Here is a 15,945-nt window from a genome sequence, read left to right on the forward strand (position 1 = left end):
TTTTTTTTTTCACTCTGTTGACAGTGAAAGGTCTGTGTTTAAAATAACAGTACCGTAAAACACATTATTCAAATCATATCTATGCAAACAACAGAACTAGGTTAGTTGTGAAGCTGTACACTGACATCTAGCGAGTCTGTTTTTAATACTTCACAAGAGATTAAAAATACCAACAATCTTCATAATACTGCTTCAAACAAATGAGTAGAAGTGATAAAAACAACACTGAGAACTGTAAACAGGTCTGAAGGAAGAAAACACTGGAAGGCTCACTGGCACAACTGGCAAAATTCAGAAAAATTAGGCCTTTAGAAAAAAACACAGACTTTCCCCCAATAAAACAGAACAGATTCTAGAAGCAAAAACCACATTCATTTTCTCCATAAAGTCATTAAACCTCAGAGCTCTAACGATAATTAAATCAAATAAAACAATATAAATCATACAAAAACCTCCATATACACCACCAGTCAAAAGATTGGAATAATTGTGATTTTTTTTTAAATGTTTTATTTTTTTTTTAAAGAAGTCTCTTCTGCTCAGCAAGGCTGCATTTATTTGATCAAAAATACTGTAAAAAATGTGAAATATTATTAGAATCTAAAACAGCTGTGTTCTATGTGAATATCTGTTAAACTGTAATTTATTCCTGTGATGCGCAGCTGAATTTTCGGCATCATTACTCCAGTCTTCAGTGTCACATGATCTTTAGAAATCATAAAAATATGCTGATTTGCTGCTCAAGAAACATTTCTGATTATTATCAATGTTGAAAACAGTTGTGCTGCACAATATTTTATGGAAAGTGTGATACACTAACTTTCAAAAGTTTGGAGTTAGTAATACAAAAAAATAATAATACTTTCATCCATCAATAATGCATTAAACTGATCAAAAGTGACTTGAATTATATTTCAAATAAATGCTGTTCTTTTGAACTTTCTATTCGTCTGTGAATCCTGAAGAATAAAATATATCACAGTTTCCACAAAAATATTCATCAGCAGAACTGTTTTCAACATTGATTAATTATAATTGATAAATGTTTCTTCTAACATGCACTTATTTTATTTTTTTTTTAATCGTAATTAACTTTTGACCGGTGGTTTATGTATGTGTTTGTGTGTGTGCATATATATATATATATATACATATATACACACACACACACATATCAGTCAGTATTATATCAGTCTTCAATATTTGTCTTTTTGCTTTGAATCACATTTCATGATCAGAATTTTCCAGCATCTCTATTGAGAAAATAAAAGGGAAAAATACTTTCCTCTGTTACGCTGTGCGTCTGTTGTTTAGCTTTAAAACTTTAGACAAAGACATTGTAGAAGGAGTTTAAAGAGACTTTGTGTTAGGCTTCAAATGAACGTTTTCTAGTGGTTGCAGAAACGAAGGCAAAGGCATGTTTACAGACACGGCAGCACCGGCGTCCAAATGCTACATCTGTGCACAGTCCTATATTTACACATTACATGTCAAAGCAATCAAGGGTTTCTCTCGTTTGTTCTCGTTTCTATTATTTTAGTCCATATTGTCAGTGGCTGCTCATTCTAGGCACTTTCATGCAACTTCGTTAAAATTTAGTGCAGCAGTCCTCTCGACTCTTAAACTTCAAAACAGCAAAGTTATACGTGGTAGCCATCATGTAGATGAGCTGGTGGAAGAGAAGGAACAGAAATCAATGACGGAATAAAGAAAGTGCAGATAAATAAGTCCTGAAACTCATTCGCTAACACTGTCCACACTGCAGGCGTCTAAGAGATATTTAAATATATAAAATAGATAATAAAATTCAATTACAAATAAAAGTTATAGCAAAAAGGACCATATTTCTAATATATATATATATATATATAAAATAAACAATTACATAATTTAATAAATTACAAAGAAATAATAAAAATTAAATAAACAGTACAAATATTTTTTTCTTTTTGTGTGAAAAATGTGATTTTAAGAAAATCAAATAATTATGTAATATTATTAAATAAAAATGCATCATAAATAAAACGTATAGTGAAAAGCAAGATATCGGTAAAAAATTAATTAAATAAATATTTAATAAATTAAATAATAACATTAAAATAAACATTACAGTACACATAATATTTTTAGTGAAAAGCATATTTGTAATAATATAAAATAAATAAATAACAAAATTAAAATAAACAGTACAAATCAAATTTAAAGTGAAAAGCAAGACATTCGAAAATAAATTAACTATTAAATTATTACGTAATAATGTAAATTAAATTACATTTTAAATTAAAAAAAATTAATAAAATAATTATTTTATAAAATTATACAATGAAACAAAATAAACTTAATTCATTATTTTTTCAATAATGCAAACATGCATCAGCTGATGGTGACACGCTTGCAGTATTGACAGCTTTATTTATTATAATAGGACTGAACTAGTGATGTTGTGTTGAATCATGATATGTCTTGGATTTTTGCAGACAAAATAAGACTAACTTTCCCTTCAGGTATCAGTAAAGTATGTGACTAGGAATTGTTTCTATGGCTGACGTCCCACTGGCTGATTTTTCAGTCATTTACATGCATGCCTTTGGCAGAACAAAATCAAGTCATCTCAGGTGGACTACTGGGACCTCATCGCAAAACTAACCATTAGATCAGGGGCTTAAAGCACATGGTTTGCAGTAGATGGTGCTGGGGATGAAGGGATAAAAAGAGGAGGAAGAGGAACAAACACCCCATATATCTGACCATAAAACAAACATCGGCTTACCAGAGCAATGACAGTCGCTCCGGCTCCGGCACAAGCCACGATATACAGATGATAAGACAGATAGAACTGCAAGAGACGAACGAGAAATCATTTAGATTCACTGCTGGATGACAAATAAACCAGTAAGAGTCTGACTAATGTGTTTTCATACCTCACTCGTGTTGCAAACAACATTTCAGTGAAAAGTATATTTGTAAAAAAATAAAATAATAAATTATTAAATAATTATTTAATAAATTAAACTAAAAAAAATACTAAATTAAATAATAGTAAATAAAAAAATATTAAAATTAAAATAAACATATTATAAATGAAAAGCAAAAAAATAAAAGAAAATAAATGATACATTATTAAATAATTATTATAAAAAGATTATTAATTAAAGATGAATTCATTAAAAGATTTATAATTAATTATAAAAAAGAACTAACCAAATAAAATAAAAAAACTACATTACAAATAAAATTTTGTAAAAAGCAAACCATTTAAAAAAATTAAATATTTAATAAAATTAAAAAGGACTTACAAAATTAAAATAAACATTTCATATTTGTAAAATAATAATAATTAAATGAATAAAGCAGGTAGAACTAGAATTATGTATATCACATGTATACACTGCTGCATGACAAAGTCGGTAAACTAGCGTGTGGCACATTTGTTTTCATACCTCGCTGGTGTTGCAAATATCACCTAGCGTAGAGCCGCAAGCTTTGCCTGGTGTTGCGTTCCATGGAATAATACCTGCATCAACACACAAACAACATTAACTATCACACAACTCAAATCCTCATCAAAACATCAACAGAGCTCATAGTGAAGTTCACAGGGAAAGCATGAGCCGGTACTTCATCACATCATATTCAGAGTCTCGTACCGTACTGCCGCACATCCACGCAGATGCTGTCGATGGAGGTCAGGTTGGCCATCGGTGAGCGCATGGCAGCGCAGGTCGACCACATGTTGTAGAAAAGAAACACGGGAACCGCTGAGAAGCCGAAAACCCCGAGCCAGGCGATTCCCAGGATGTAGGTCAGGAACACGAACTGAGAAAGAGATGTTTGAACAGTTCTAGCAATGGCCCTCCAGACAAAATCACTCATTCTTTTGGTTAGTTACATACACACACATATATATATATATATATATATATATACATATATATATACATATATATATATATATATATATACATATATATATATATATATATATATACATCATATATATATATATATATATATATATATATATATATATCAAATTGATACATATTAGTTTTTATTTTGTAATAATTTTTTTTACTATTTTATTGAAATTATTTTCTAATTTATTCTGATTTATTTTATTTTTAGAGAATTATTTGATATTATTTAAATTTTTTAATTGCTTTTATTTAGCAATTTAACTACTTTAAATTATTTTCCAATCTACTTTGGTACAATATAAAGGTTAATTTTATATGTGTGTGTGTGTGTGTATAATAACATTTATTTTAGGTCATTTATTATATATTTTTACTAATATAATATATATATATATATATATAACATTTATTTTAGGTCATTTATCAAATTTTTTACATTTTTATTTGTTTTTATTTTGTAATTTATTTTACTATTTTATTTTAATTACTTTTACGTTTAAGTTGAATAATATTTAAAGTTTAAGAGTTTTATATATATAAATAATTCTATTTTTTAATCACTTATTTGCTTTCATTTTGAAATTTATTTTAATGTTTTATGCAAAAAAAAAAAAGCCCCAATTTATTTTGATACTCTTTATTTTTATATGTGCAGGAGGTTTGGTACCATGCCGCTGATGAAGCGTCCGCAGACGGTGGTCTTGAACTCGCTGTGGAGCTCCTTGACGGCGCTGGTGGTGTAAAACCCCTCGGCGAGCAGAATGATGCCGTACAGGAAGAAGAAGGAGGCGATGCCGTATATGACGTACTGCATGAGCTGGATTCTGCAGAAGAGATTTCACAGATGTTACTGCTTGTGTGTGTTTAGTTTCTGTTCTGACCATCTGGAGCATCATGAGTGTGTGTGTGTGTGTGTGTGTTAGTGCAAGGTAATTCTGTCATTAACCTCTGTCCTGAAGACTCAGCATCGTTTGAGAACATCTCATCACTGCATGTGACTTTAATTAAAGTCTCGAGATGGAAAAAAACAAAAAAGTAAAGCTACTACAAACAATCAACATACAACACCATAATAAACTGAACACAAAACACTGCCCAGAATTACTCGTAACAGGTGAGTCTTTTCATTTTAAGAGACGATAAAATAAACTGTGAATCAGTGGATGTTAAATGATCAGGTAAACTTCAAGAAAACACATTCAGTTCAGTGCATGATGTCCTGGAAAATCTACTGAGACACTGGAGACGAAAATATAAAATGATTTACTGGGAATCTACATAAATTCATTAAACAGCATCTAATGTCTTCCCACGAGGATTTAATTAAATTCATGTCTTTTCAACATCTGTAAGACCGTCTTCTGCTGACTGAAAGCATGCATTTACAAAGATCTAACAGATGAAAACTTAAAAAAAAAAAAATGCCCTTAACATCCAAAAAATATATATTTATATAAATAATAAAAAAAACAATTACAAAAAAATAAAATAAAAATAATTATATTTTGTTTATGGTTATAAAATTTTAACTTTCATGACATTTATTTACATTTCCCTCCAAATTCTCATTACTGTAATGTGAAAAAAAAGATTTAAAAATTAAGTATTTCTACATGATGCAAGTTTGTATTGATATTCATTTTAAGATGATCTCATCTATTGTCATAACTCTATAAAAGAAAACAGACATTTAATGCAAGACATTAAATACAAATACATAAGCAATGGTGTTGTAAATTTATGAAAGTATAATTTAAAATATATATACAACCAGTCAAAAGTTTGGAATAATGAAAGATTTTGTGATGTTTTTTAAAAGGCTCTTTCTGCTCACTAAAGATGTGTTTTTTAAATAAAAATTACAGTAAATTATGAAATATTATTACAAATTAAAATAGCTGTTTTCTATGTGAATCTGTGTGTAAAATGTAATTTATTTCTGTGATATGTAACTGTATTTTGAGCATCATTACACCAGTCTTCATGTTTTTTGAGCTGCAAATCAGCATATTAGAATTACTTAAGAACATCATACAACAAAGAATACAGTAATAATGATGAAAAAAAAACATCTATCACAACAATAAAAAACAACATAACATACATTCACACACAAATAAAACAGCTGTTTTATTTTGTAATAATATGTCACAATTTTGACAGTGTTTTCCCAGATTCCTCATCACTCACATGTCGGTCAGCATGGCGTGGTCTGCGGTGATCTTAGAGAAGTGGTTCTCCAGGATGGTGAGGGTTCCTGTCAGAGCGACGTGTCCGCAGCCGCAGAAGAGCGCCACGCCGCAGAAGCACAGATGGTGGCCACCAGAGACGCGTACGGCACGCCGCCCAGACATTTAATACAGCACTCAAAACAACCTGCACACACACAAACACTCGTTACAGTCTGAAGAGCTGTACTCACTTAAACAACACAGCATGCAGGATTCACATTCCTGGACACACATGCTTTAAACACTGTATACTAGAGCTGTGATATATACAGTGCTGGGGAAAGTTACTTTTAAAAGTAATGCATTACAATATTGTGTTACTCCATAGAAAAGTAACTAATTATGTTACTTAGTTACTTTTTATGGGAAGTAATGCGTTACGTTACTTTTGGGTTACTTTGTAAATCTGGGCTGGGCTTGCTTGTTTGTTTTTAATATAAAAAAAAAGTTTTTTCAGCAATAACTAAAATAACTAAAAGTCGTTTTTGCTTAGTATGATTTAATTGGATCAACGAAGGTCAGTATCAAAGACATTGGTTATTGGACAGAGTAGTGAGATATAAACATTTTTTGTTTATATATCGTGAGATATAAACGTGCAATTCTGAGAAAAAAAAAGTCAGAATTGTGAGAAATTAATTAAAGTATAAATCTTGCAATTCTGAAGAAAGTATTGCAAAAAAAAAGCACATTGTGAAATAAATGAATTACCTTATTGTTGGGTGGGGGGGGGCTATTCTAGCAATCTGGTGAAAATTAATGTATTTTTGTCATTTCACAATATATAATCACAGAAAAACTAAATACCAGCTGTGTCTGTTTTTCCCATTATTGTGCAACCTTACAATTACAGGAATAATTCACCCAAAAATAAATATTGTCATTTACTGAAGCTCATATTATTCCAAACCTGTATGCTTTTATGTTTTTCATGTTTTGCATGAGGAAGCAAATGAAATTCAAGTCATAAGTGATAATCTTGAAAAATGTCATGTTGTCATCACATCAACACTCGTATCACTTCAAAAGACTTGAAATATAATGCCTGCTTAATATGGTACTTTGATGATGCTTTTTGTTCTTGTGGTTACTATGAAATGTTGTGAATGTATGGTACAGAGCTGCATGAGGCGTTTAAAAAAACATTTAAAAATTCCACTTTTGTTTTCCACAGAAAAATATGGACAAATAACAGCATTACAACACAAGAGTCTGTAAAACTGACTCTTAATTCTTCTGCTTTTGGAGGAATTATTCCTTTAATAAACGTGCCATCATACTGTGAAGCTCCTAATTAAAAACAGTGTAAAGCAGAGAGTGTGAAAACAAAGACTAAAATAATGAACTGTGTGTGCGTGTGTGTGTGTGTGTGTGTGTGTGTGTGTGTGTGTGTGTGTGTGTTTTCTGCTCAGTCTGGGCAGTATGAAGATGTTAAATTAGTACTTAAAAAGTTCTGCTCCAGATCTCCAAACAAACAAACCAATAAAAAACATGCAAACTTTGGCTTTAGTTGGTTTATTTACCAGAGAATGCATGCATACAACAATCAAGACCATAAAAATGTTTTAAAAAATCTTGAGTCGTGAGTGTGTTTGCCTTCTGTTAGTCGTTCATTGTCTTATTTATAACAGTGTGGTCAGTTCTGGACCATCCAAAATGATGATGACTGATAATGGACTCACATGAGCTGCTGTACAGTCATGATACACATGATTTATAGTTTACATGTGTAAAGGATATGAACCAAAGCCTCATTTAAACAAGAAATGAAAGAAAAATACTCTGCTGTGAAACTAATCAGCTGTATATTTCAAAAGAATCTGATGCGTGTAAAGCAGTGTTTGGTCGTAACTAAATGAAAGTAGTGACAATGCAAATTTAACTACATTTTATAGTATCATGACAGTCATATAGCAGTTTTCAAAACATCAAAAAACTGTTATTAAATAACTATAAAAATAATAATGTATTTAAATAATGATTTAGTTAGTTAAATAATTATTTAAATAAAATATTTATTTAATTAATTACTTATTTTTAATAGAAGACTTTTGCCATTGTGACATTATATTCCTGATATTGTCATTATCACAGTGTGTTTATAATTCTCATTATTCTCAACATTTTCATTAGGATTTATTACTGCAATGACAAAAATATCAATGCTAATCATTTAAACTATTTAAATATTTAAAAAACTATTAAAAACTTTATTAAATTATTAATTATTAAAACTAATGTCACATTAGAAAGACATATTACTAAGTATGTAGTAAAATTTTATTTTGATCCCTTAATTATAACTTTAAAAAATTTACATTAAAAAAAAAAATAAAAAAAAAAAAAAAAAAAAAAAATAAAATAAAATAAAATAAAATAAAATAAAATAAAATAAAATAAAATAGGTTTCTTTTTCCTTTGTTAACATATTTATTTTTGGTTTTGATTTATTTATTTATTTTTTTAATTGATTGAATCAGTTTTTTATTTTATATGTTTTTCATTTTAGTTAGTTTGCTATTTTGTTGTGTCTGTCATTTTTATTAGTTTCTGGATTTTTTTAATGCATATATATATATATATATTGTTTTTATTCATTTCGATTTCAGTTTTAGTTATTTTAGTATAGGCCTATGAAGTTAAAGTAAATAAAAAAGTGTTGCCTTAGCAAATAACTGAAATAAAGGTTTTATATTTTCAGTTAACATTTATTTTATTTCAAGTTACTTTTTTGTTTTTAATTTTAGTTTTAGTTTAAGTGAACTATAACAACCATGGTTCTTAAGAGGTTTTGTGAGATTCATCAATTAATAAAAAAGAAAGTGTGTTTAAAAAGCCTCAAATGATGAGATTGGAGTCTACATGTGTACATTTATCAGCTTCATCCGGGGCTTGAAAAACAGCAGCGCTTTAATTCAGGGCCCAATTGTGCAGCGTCTGAATCCTGAACGTTCCTCAACGCGGAGGCCTTTTTCCCAGCACACAAAGGCAAATTAAAGCAGATATATTAAGCAGCAGAGAGAGGCCCTTTCAGAGCCCGTCTGCGTCCGACAGTTTGTGCCCAGCTTTTATGAGGCTCACCGGGGTGAAAGCTTTCTGTCCCAACTAGTGAATAGCTGTTTCCATAGCAGCGAGTTAACCACAACCCAGTGAGTATCACCCACAGCACAGTCTCTCACGACCCACAGAACCTCGCATTTGCATAAACATAAAAAAAACACACACACACACACACACACACACACACACACACACACACACACACACACTCACTCTCTAATGAAGCCACTTAAATGCTACTCTCTATTCCCAGCCTTTCCACAAAACTCTTGGGGAACATGTGATGTTTTGGTCAAATAAGAAAGGTCAGAATGACCAAAGTCATCAGATGATTAATATCAATATTCATTTCGAATCATAAATATCTTCACATTACAACAAAACAGTCAAACTAATATTATTTAAAAAAATCGGAATCTGTAATTGGAGTCTGAATTCTTAAAAGTATAGTGTGATTATCAGAGTTGTTTTCAAAGTAAACGCACATATATTTACATTATTTATTTTTTTAAATGATGCAATGTGTTACATAAATTGCATTTATTCATCATTATAAATAATATAATTTTTAAAAATATATAGACACACCCTAAAACGAGAGAGAAAATGAAACCTATTTTATTACCATTATTTTGTATTTATTTAATTTTTTTATTCGTTCTTCCTTTTTTTGTGACAATAAATCACATTTCTTCCTCCAGGATAATCACTTAAATGCATTAAATCTCATTCTAATTACTTAAAGGAGCTATGTGGAGGTTTTTAAGAATGACACCTCGACTGTCCACCACGGTTGCCTCTATCAGCCTGTAGGCTCAATTGTGTGTGGAGGAGTCGGGCCAGAATTGGCGCGAAAATTCACAAAATGTGACGTCATGCGCGTGTCTCGTCTACTTGGGCTTACAACCGTACGGCACGCCAGCCATTATAGTAAGCAGTGGCAATAGTGTTTTCAGATGGACTCTGTGGATGGGAAGAAGCGAACAGCCTCCGGCAGCACAATTCAGACACCCACGGACACTCCTCGTAAGTTAAAAAAAAACGTGTGCAAAAAAAAAAAACGTATCTAGTGTGGCAAAAAGAGAGAGAGAGCGTGCGCACTGAGAACGAGCATGAGACTGGCTGCAGTTCCTCTAACGGCCACTGGTGTCAGTAACGGTTAGAAATTTCCGAACCTACGCAATGCTCCTTTAAATGTATTTTTTTTATATATTTATGTAAATATTTATATAGAATATAAATAGCGGAACTTTCAGGATAATTTGGTGTTGTTATTTATTTATTTATTCAAAGTGACTTTTCATGACAGTTAAGCATGTTTCTCTCTCCAGGATCAATACTTTAATAAATAAATTCTCATATTAAAATATTTATATGATTTTTTTAAATCTAAAATACACAAATATTCTTCATAACTAAATATTTCGGAATTCTAAAATATTAAATACTACATAAAGATGTAAATTTATTTCTTCACTAATGTTCTTGTTTTGCCTCTAATAATGTTAGTTTTTAGAAGAGCTTATGCTGTATTCAGTAAACTGAGCTTCATTCCACAAACACTTAAATGCTGTCATTACACATCTCTGCTGAAACACATCTCCCAAAAACACACACAAACACACCACATTCCCGAATCACGAGCCACATTTCACTCTTTCCAGCTTTCCATACCAGTTAACAGCTGTGATTACGCCTGATTCCTGACCACAGTCATATTTCACTGCTGCGTTCAGACGTTTACTCCCTCACATACTCGCTGAAATGTGGTCTGTTCTTGAACCAGATCCTGCCTTTAAATGGCACAGGTTTTGTTCACTTTGTGTTGACGGTAGTGGAAAAACAAAGAGTGCTGATTGGGATCGAAGATCACTGACTGTTAGCAGAAACACGGCCTCAAGTTAGACAGACAAACAAACTGCAAAACCTTCACTGATCTTCAAAGCCTCCGCAACTCCACCGAATCACACTGCCACGCTTTACAGAGCACTGGAGGAGACACTAAACACCCTACTGTACAGAGCTAAGAGGAGGACAGGGAGGAGAAAAGGGAAAAAATGAAGAGAGGAGTAGTAAAGGAGGAAGAGGAGAAGAAAGAAGAGGATGAGAAAGATGAGGAGAAAAGGATAAAGAGGAGAAGAGGAGGAAGGGGGGTGTGGAGAAGAAGTAAAAGAGGAGAAAAGATAAGAAAGATAAGGAGAAAAGGAGGAAGAGAAGGAGAAAGATGAGGAGGAGGAGAAAAGGAGGGAGATGAGATGAGATGAATGAGAGAAAGAAGAGGAAAAAGGGAGATAAAGAGAAAGATGAGAAGAAAGAAAAGGTGAACAAAAGGAGAAAAAGGGTGAGAAAGATGAGGAGAAAATGAAGAGGAGCAGGAGGAGGAGGGAAAAGAGGTGGAAAAGGAAGAGGAGGAGGAGAAAGAGCATAAGAAAATAGGGAAAAGGAGAGAAAGAAAAAAAAAAAAGGAAGATAAGTAAAGGGGAAGAGGAGGGGAAAAGGGGGGGAAAGATAAGGATAAGGAGGAGATGAAAAAGAAGAGAAGAAAATGAATAAGAGAAGAAAATAAGAGGGGGGAAAAAGAGGAGAAGAGGAGGAAAAAATGAAAAAAAATGAGGAGGGAGATGATTTGGAGACAGAGGAGAAAGGGAAGAAGAGAAGAAGAAAAAGTAGAGGGGGAGAAAAACAAGATGTGTAAAGGTAGAAGTTAAGGAGAAAGAGGAAAAAGAAAAGGAGGAGAAATGGAGGAAGAGACACTGCAGTAAGAGAAAGGAGGGGAGGAGAAAATAGAAAGATGAACATGATGAAAAAAGAGGAGAAATAATGGAGAAAGATGCAGTGGAGGAAGATAAAGGAGGAAGGAGAAGCAGAAAAGGGTGAGGAAGAAAAAGAGAAAAAGAGAAAGACAAAAATGAGGAGAAGAATAAGGAGGAGTAAAAGAGAAAGAGGATGACAATAGGAAAAAAAGAGATGAGAGAACAGAAAGAAGAGCAAGAAGAAGAATTAAAGGAGGAGAAGCTATAAAGAAACAACAGCAAGATACAGAAGATAAGAGGAGAAGAAAGAAGATGAGAGGGGAGAAAACTCTTAAAAATAGAGGTGCTTCACAGTGATGCCATAGAAGAAGCTTTTTTTGTCTAAATGGTTCCATAAAGAACCTTCAACATCTGAAGAACCTTTCTGTTTCTCTGTGGTGAAAGAAGGTTCTTCAGATTATAAAAAGATAAGAAAGAGATGGTTAAATAAAAAACCATTGACTCAAAGAACCTTTGTGGAACCAAAAAGGCTGTGATGAACCGTGTAAGAGTGAAGGACATGGAGGAGGAGCAGAAGAAAGAAGGAGAAGCAGAAGACTATGGAGGAGGAGCAGTAGTGGTTTATGAGCAGATGCAGTGACTCAGAGCCAAACTGCAAGTCAAAGCCCAAAACTTCTGCTGGCTCCAGATGAGAGCAGAAAGCCAGAGCCGCAGTCAGAGGAGGTGCAGCGCACAAAGAGCCCAGTGTGACGAGCAGAGCCTCCATCAGAAGAGCACAAGGTCAGGACCCCGCACTTCCGGACGCTCAAAGCACGTCATCCAGACACATTCAGCTCCAGAAAACACTTCACCCTCTGCCAACCTCCAGCTGATCAGAGCAACCAATATGAGACAGAAACAGATGCTTTCTCACAGTGTCATGCATTTTGTGCATGAAATGTGTTCATGCCATGGAAAAAAGTTGTAGTATGCAGAGGAAAGACTGAGAAGAGGAGAAGAACAAACAGAGAAACTCACAGCTACAGTATGCAAATGTCTGCCAGACACTCACAACAAGAAACTGGAACGTTCTGGAAAACCATTATAAAAACTGTAGGTATGCAGAATAAGTAAAAGTAAAAAAAAAAAAAAAAATTGAACCCAACAGTGGACTCCTCTTTGGTCTTCTACAACAGACAGAGTGTCAGTCCACAAGTGATTATTCTATAACCAGAATAAAGAGTTGTTAGTTTACAAACATCTCTGAAGACTTGGACTTGTAATTCTAACAATGCCTGTGAACCCAATATGGTTTAGTGCAATTATCAACTTGCAAAGACTGCGTTGTAATTATATAAATTATATTAAATTATATATATGTGAACTAATGTGCTGTGATCTTTTTACGGCTCGCAGTAAAAGCATTTGAAAACGCAGCATATTCCAAACATCTACCAAAGTTATAAATCTGTTGACAACAAAAGAGAATTATTTCCAAAGAGAAGTTCCCCTGTGGTTTTTACACCAAAATAAAAGCTCTATGTTTTAACCGAGCGGCAACCTCCCACTCTCTCTCGTGAAGCCAACAAGGAAGTGACTAAAACTGCAACTCATCGACTGGCCGCTTGAGGCTGGCTGCAAAAGGGAGTCACTCCCATAGACTCCCCATGTTAAAATGCCCAGCTTTACAGCAGAAAAAAACATGTTTACAGCCTGGTTCAAAAAATAATTTTGGTCTAAATAGCAAATTTTGCCCTTCATGACAACTCTGAGGGGGGTGAATTTTTTTATAACACATCCGTTTAAATTATATTTAGCCTTAAAGAACTAAATAATTAACCACTTGACCAACAGATTGACAGCCGCATCTCACAATCCCACAATACCAACCAGCTCCCGCCTTTTTGCCCATTTTCGTTTATCCGGGAGAGTCACGCGGTGACGCGCTGTCAAGATGGCGAAGGCCCGCTCTACACACTTTGAGCTTCAAAACCACTCTTCAATATTCTATGAATACGAAATTCAAACAATAAATAATGTTTTTATACAGTCTATGGTTTTAACCTTTGAAAACAAAAATACATTAAAGACTGAGACAGTTGAAATTATAAATTGAAAAAAAAAATTGTATTGTAACTGTACTGTTAATAGTTTGTTATTATTATTAATTACATTTGTATAAATACATTTTAAAATTAGATTAAATAATAAAAAATTAATAATAATTACAATTAATGTTAATAATAATGTTCCTGCTGGGTTTTTCTTCAAAATGCACTTAGTTTCATGGCCAGTAAAAAAATATATATATATATATAAATATATATATAAGTCACCATCCATTGGCAGGTGTGATATAAAGTCAGATTTAGGCCCTGCTTGGACCACTGACAGGCCAATGCATTAAATAACAGAAGAACAAAAACACTTTTTGACATCAAACTGAACTAGAGTTTAACACGTTTAAAAATCTAAACCTCCAGTTAATAACCAGCTCTAATGAAACTCATGTGATGCAGTGAAACACAAGTGCAGTATTGACTTTCCCAATAATGAAGCTACTGTAAGCGGTACCTCGTTTCTCCTGACGCTCATCGTCAGTGTCGTCATATAGAGTTTCCATGTTTATAGAAATCCAGAAAAAAAACCTTCCTCCTTCAAACTTCTCTGGTAGTATTCCTTCGTTTTCTGACTGTGCTTCTCTCTTGCTCAGCTCTGTCTTCTTCACATCACTGTCTTACCCTGAACCCACAGAGAAACCAGAGATGTTTCCCAGTCACGGCTGCACAAAATCACGGACACATTCCCAGACCAACACACTGCTAATGGAGGAGATGGAGGAGGAGACCCACATCACTGAAGTCCACCACACACTCCCATGAATATATTAACATATTCAAAAAAACAGATGAGCCACAAACCAGCCTTCCATCTGCTGCCTGACCCATGAGAACCCAAGACATGCAAAGAAAAGGGGAAGATTCCCTCCGGACAATGAATGATGCAGAGAAGAACAGAAAGCAGGAGCAGATGGAGTGAGAGAGGGGTAGAAATGAGAGAAAGATAAAGAACAAAAAAAAAAGATCAAAGACAAGAACTTGAAAGATTTTGTGGCTGGACTAATGCTACTTATAGTAGTTATAGTTTCTTCTTGTGTAAAGTTTTGGGAATCATAAATACATGAAGTATTGGTTGTGTAAGACTGTCACTGAGCAATGTTTTCCAGGAAACCTTTTCACTATTCTTCATTAACTGTATTCAACATGAAAATTTTGAATATTCACAATCATGTCTCCCAAACTGGGACTTATGAAGGAACTGCAGGAGGTTTGTGAGTTGAAAATAAAATAAATAAACACATTTTAATAAAAGAAAAGCTTGTTTCCACCATGGCATAAAATAAAAAAGGTAACTGTGACAATTCTGACTTTTTCTCTCTCTTTTTTTATTTAATTTTTTAAAGTTGAAATTGTGAGATGTATACTCACGATTTTTCACTCCACTAAAAAAAAAATAAATAAAAAAAATAATGAATTGAGAGATTCAGAGATTCAATTCTGTGTAAAAAAAAATAATAATAATAATTTTGTAATTCTAAATGTATATATCTTTGATTTCTGAGGTTACATCTCGCAATTCAGTTCCTTTGTTAGGAATTGCAAGTTGTGAGGAAAAAAGTCAGAATTGTGAGAAAAAAGTCCAAATATTGAGATAAAATATCACAAACCTTTTTTTTTCACTCTTAATCCCATTGCAGAAACAAGCTCTTACTCACTAAATACTGTTTTTGTTTAACTGCACGTCATGTGACTACAAACCAACACCGAAGAACCATGAACTTGCAAATGTGTTGTTAAACCTTTAAAATATCTAGGACTTTAAGTAAAAAAAAAAAAGTTCTGGAAACTTTGCTCCAAATAGTTCTGACATGATTCATGTGCGCTCATCTCAAACACAATCACTCTGATGCAACACAAAGGCAGCACTTTTTTGAATTACAAAACA

General features: G+C 32.8%; 1 protein-coding gene across 1 annotated transcript; it reads right to left on the reverse strand.

The window, feature by feature from the left end:
* Positions 1–1,230: 1,230 nt before the first annotated feature.
* On the reverse strand, positions 1,231–14,673 carry gpm6bb (glycoprotein M6Bb). The gene is given in 8 exon segments (XM_042731925.1): positions 1,231–1,669; positions 2,771–2,836; positions 3,441–3,514; positions 3,648–3,816; positions 4,585–4,741; positions 6,108–6,231; positions 6,234–6,293; positions 14,515–14,673. Coding segments are annotated over 8 exon segments (780 nt in total). The 5' UTR covers positions 14,564–14,673; the 3' UTR covers positions 1,231–1,588.
* Between the last annotated feature and the right edge of the window lie 1,272 nt (positions 14,674–15,945).

Source organism: Cyprinus carpio, chromosome B9 (assembly GCF_018340385.1).
Source record: "Cyprinus carpio isolate SPL01 chromosome B9, ASM1834038v1, whole genome shotgun sequence".
NCBI lineage: Eukaryota > Metazoa > Chordata > Actinopteri > Cypriniformes > Cyprinidae > Cyprinus > Cyprinus carpio.